The sequence below is a fragment of the Rhincodon typus genome, chromosome 41 (assembly GCF_021869965.1).
Source record: "Rhincodon typus isolate 14 chromosome 41, sRhiTyp1.1, whole genome shotgun sequence".
Classification (NCBI taxonomy): Eukaryota; Metazoa; Chordata; class Chondrichthyes; order Orectolobiformes; family Rhincodontidae; genus Rhincodon; species Rhincodon typus.
The window spans coordinates 1,097,599-1,101,491 of record NC_063372.1 but is presented as its reverse complement, the minus strand read 5'-3'; the positions used below and the strand labels follow the sequence as shown (position 1 = coordinate 1,101,491).

Sequence of the window (3,893 nt, the reverse complement as noted above, 5' to 3'; positions counted from 1 at the left end):
AAAGGACAAAATAACCTCTTAACGTGACAGCATTGTCACATGAGGAAGCGAGGCACTGTCAGAGGGTCAGTACTGAGGGAGCGAGGCACTGTCGGAGGGTCAGTACTGAGGGACCGAGGCACTGTCGGAGGGTCAGTACTGAGGGAGTGCCGCACTGTTGGAGGGTCAGTACTGAGGGAGTGCCGCACTGTCGGAGGGTCAGTACTGAGGGAGTGCCGCACTGTCGGAGGGTCAGTGCTGAGGGAGTGCTGCACTGTTGGAGGGTCTGCGCTGAGGGAATGTGTGTGAAATTGATCCTCTGTGTATGGGTGTCCCTGCTCGCTGTAACATTTGGTTGCCCAAAAGGGAAGCCACTCCACTCAAGCTGCCTTTTGCTGCCGTCACTTTCACTCCCTCCGGCCAGCCCACTGATGCAGATCTGCCCTTTCCTCCCTCTTTCCTTGTCTAGCCCCTTCTCCCACCTGCCACTTCTTTGGCTTCACAACCTCACATTAACTCTTTGACTGTTCTGTTCTTTCTGAAGGTTTCAAGATGGAGTTGGAATTGGATAGCCTGAAGCAGAAAGGGGCGATCAAGCGGGTGCTGTTTCTCAATTCTCGCCAGCATCTCTTCCAGGACAAAGTGATCATCAACAACGGGCATGGCGAAATCTGCCAAGACCTGAAGGTCTACCTGCGGGTACGTGATGGCATCTCCTTCCTGACTGCTGGACAAGACAAGTTGCAGCAGTCATGTATTCCTGCTTTTTCTTGGCTTGACCAGCTCCTCATTGTGCCCTGACTGCTGCACTTTCAGCTCTCTTACTTGTGCCAGAGATCGATTGTTGCAGTCTTTTAAAAGCAAAACATGAGATGGAATTTGACGTGGGTTTTTTTTTGTTTCTCGGCAGGAAGAGCATGAGTTTCGAGATAAGCTCTCACTGATCCAGGTAGCTATGAATTTCAGTCTGGATCCAACAATGCCCCTGGATAATCATGGCCTGCAGCCAATCCTCAGCTATTCAACACAGGAGTACCTCACTCAGGAGGTACGTGCTTTCTTCTCAGCTTGTGGCAATCCTGTGTTTGAAGTGAGGTTACAGCAGCCTTGAAACGGTCAGTATCAGTGAAAAGCACCAGTCCCGAGAGATCCTCCTGAAGGGATGCCATTGGGAACAGTCCTGGTCTCTGCTAAGCCAGACGTCGCAACAGCTCTTATTGTAACAGACGAGATTCTTAGTGGGGCTTGACAGGGAAGATATGGAGAGGTTGTTTCCCCTTGTGGGAGAGGATGGGACCAGAGGGTATTGGCCTATGCCCTGTGGCCTCCACAGGCACGAGACCAAAGATTCTTTAACCAGCCTCTCCTTATTCCAGCCACCAGAACCTGAGGCGGACAAAGCAATGAGACTCTCTCTCGATCTTCTAATCTTGCTCTTGTACAGGCCTATTTTGGGTCCCAGTTATGTGAGGCTTCAAGTTTAAAATTCTCATGAGCTTTTATTTTCCACACTTTATCAAACACTTTCTGGAAATCTAAATACAATGCTGGTTCCCTATTATCTATTACACAGTTTCCTCAAAGGAATCTGTTGTGGGGCAACACAGTGGCTCAGTGGTTAGCACTGCTACCTCACAGCGCCAGGGACCCGGGTTCGATTCCACCCTTGGGTGACTGTCTGTGTGGAGTTTGCATATTCTCCCCATGTCTGCGTGGGTTTCCTCCAGGTGCTCCGGTTTCCTCCCACAGTCCAAAGATGTGCAGGTTAGGGTGGATTGGCCATGGGAAATTGCTCATAGTGCCCAGGGATGTGTAGGTTAGGTGTGTTAGCCATGGAAAATGCAGTGTTACAGGGATGGGGTAGGGGAGCGGGTCTGGGTGGGATGCTCTTCAGAGGGTCAGTGTATACTCGATGGACCAAATGGCCTGCTTTCACACTGTAGAGGTTCTACGATGACTCCAATAGAATGGTTAAACACAATTTCCCTTTCACAAAGCCATGTTGCCTCTGTCTGATTGCCTTGAACGTATCCAGTCAATCCAACAGTGCTTTGTTGTAACATTTTTAGTAGTAGCTTCTAACATTTTCCCTGTGACAGATAGTACTCTAACTGGCCTGTAGTTTCCTCTTTCTGCTTCTCCTCCCTTTTTGAATAAAGAATTGCATTTTCTGCCCTCCAGTCTAATGGAACCTTTTCTGAATGTCAGGACTTCTTGGAAAATTAAAACCGGTGCATCAACTATCTCACTAGCTACTTCTTTTAAGATCCTAGGATGAAGACAACGAAGCCCCGGGCACTGGTCAGCTATAGCTCCAACAATTTACTCAGTGCCACTGATTGTCATTGTGATTTACAGCTGTTTTTGGGATGGTGCTTGAGCCCTCTGCAGTGAATAATGATGCAAAGTACCTATTCAATTCATCAGCCAGCTCCTTTTATTCTATTAAATCCCTAGATTCGCTTTTTATAGACTAGTTCTCTAGAACTGTGGAAGTTCTTTTTATAAATATTTATGGAAACTCTTTCTATCTGTTTTTATATTTCTAGCAAGCTTTCTTTAAGACTCCATTTTTGACCTCCTTATTGATCCTGAACTTTTATAGATAATCACAGACAATGGATCCTCCCCTTGCTTTTTAGAATGTATCGATTCTGTGTATTCTGAAATATCCCCTTAAATGCCTGCTGTTGAACCTCTCATTGGTTCTTAGTGGCTCGTGTGTGGAATGAACTTCCCGAGGAAGTGGTGAATGTGGGTACAGTTACAACGTTTAAAAAGACATTTAGATAACTACATGAATAGAGTCATAGAGACCCTTTGGTCCAACTCGTCCATGCCAACCAGATATCCTAAATTAATAGGTTTGGAGGAATATGGGCCAGGAGCAGGCAGGTGGGACCAGTTTAGTTTGGGATTATGGTCGGCATGGACGGGTTGGACCAAAGGGTCTGTTTCCATGCTGTATGACTATGACTATGATTATGACTAAGACTCTATCCCTGAATCCAATGTGCCAGTTCATTTTAGCTCACTCTGCTTTCATACTCTCCTAATTGCCCTTTTTTAAGTTTAAAATACTAGCCTTGGACCCACTCCTGTCTCGCTCATACTGAACGTAAAATTCAATTATGTTAAGATCATTGCTTCCCAGAGAGGGCTTCACTGTGAGATCATTCATTTGGGTTTTGATAGTTGCTGGTGGGGAGGGTTGACAGTCTTGCTACTGGATTTTGCTGGCCCTTCAAAGTTGCACCATCCGTGTTGGAAGTGGGGGTTGAGAAAGGGCTTTAAATCTAGTCTCCACCTCGAATGCACCAGAAACTATGTCAGGGTTTACATGCCTTTGGATACAACACAGCAAATAATTTCTCTTTCTTGTGAACTCCAACCAGGCCCAGATACAGCTTGACTGTGGTGATGATAACATCTGTGTGCCAGACCTACAGCTCTCTGTCTACGGGTAAGCACTGCTGTTAATCTGCAAAAATGGAAGGAGGAGCGGATTTCTGGACTGGGTTCTGGTGAGTGTTGTTCCAATGGATTGTGATCAGAATCTGTGGTCTTCTTGCAGGGACCGTAAAACGGTGTATCATGGGGATGAGAATCCGCTCACACTAATCTTTGACGCAAGGAATCTGGGGGAGGGAGGAGCCTATGAAGCAGAGCTGTACGTATTTGTGCCCTCTGAGGCAGAATACAGTGGAATAGTGCGGAATGAGGTAAGATCTGAAACGGATTACATTTTGAACGGAATGACGCAGTGACCAGTAATTTCTGTAGTTAAAATCCAATACCATTCTAAAAGAAAAGCAACAGAGCACCATGAACCCTGTCTAACCTGGACTGGCAGTGTTTGACAACACAGTGTAGAGAGAGCTTTACTCTGTATCTAATCCCATGCTGTCCCTGTC

The 3,893-nt window shown here is 46.5% G+C and overlaps 1 protein-coding gene across 1 annotated transcript in view; it reads left to right on the top strand.

Moving 5' to 3' along the window:
- The window catches only part of LOC109924707 (integrin alpha-5-like), a 37,710-nt gene that overhangs the window by 15,591 nt on the left and 18,226 nt on the right, over positions 1 to 3,893 (top strand). Inside the window, exons 6-9 of the mRNA XM_048618826.1 lie at positions 524 to 678; positions 890 to 1,027; positions 3,375 to 3,442; positions 3,554 to 3,742. Of these exons, the coding sequence (XP_048474783.1) occupies positions 524 to 678; positions 890 to 1,027; positions 3,375 to 3,442; positions 3,554 to 3,742 (550 nt within the window). The remainder of the gene's footprint in view (positions 1 to 523; positions 679 to 889; positions 1,028 to 3,374; positions 3,443 to 3,553; positions 3,743 to 3,893) is intronic.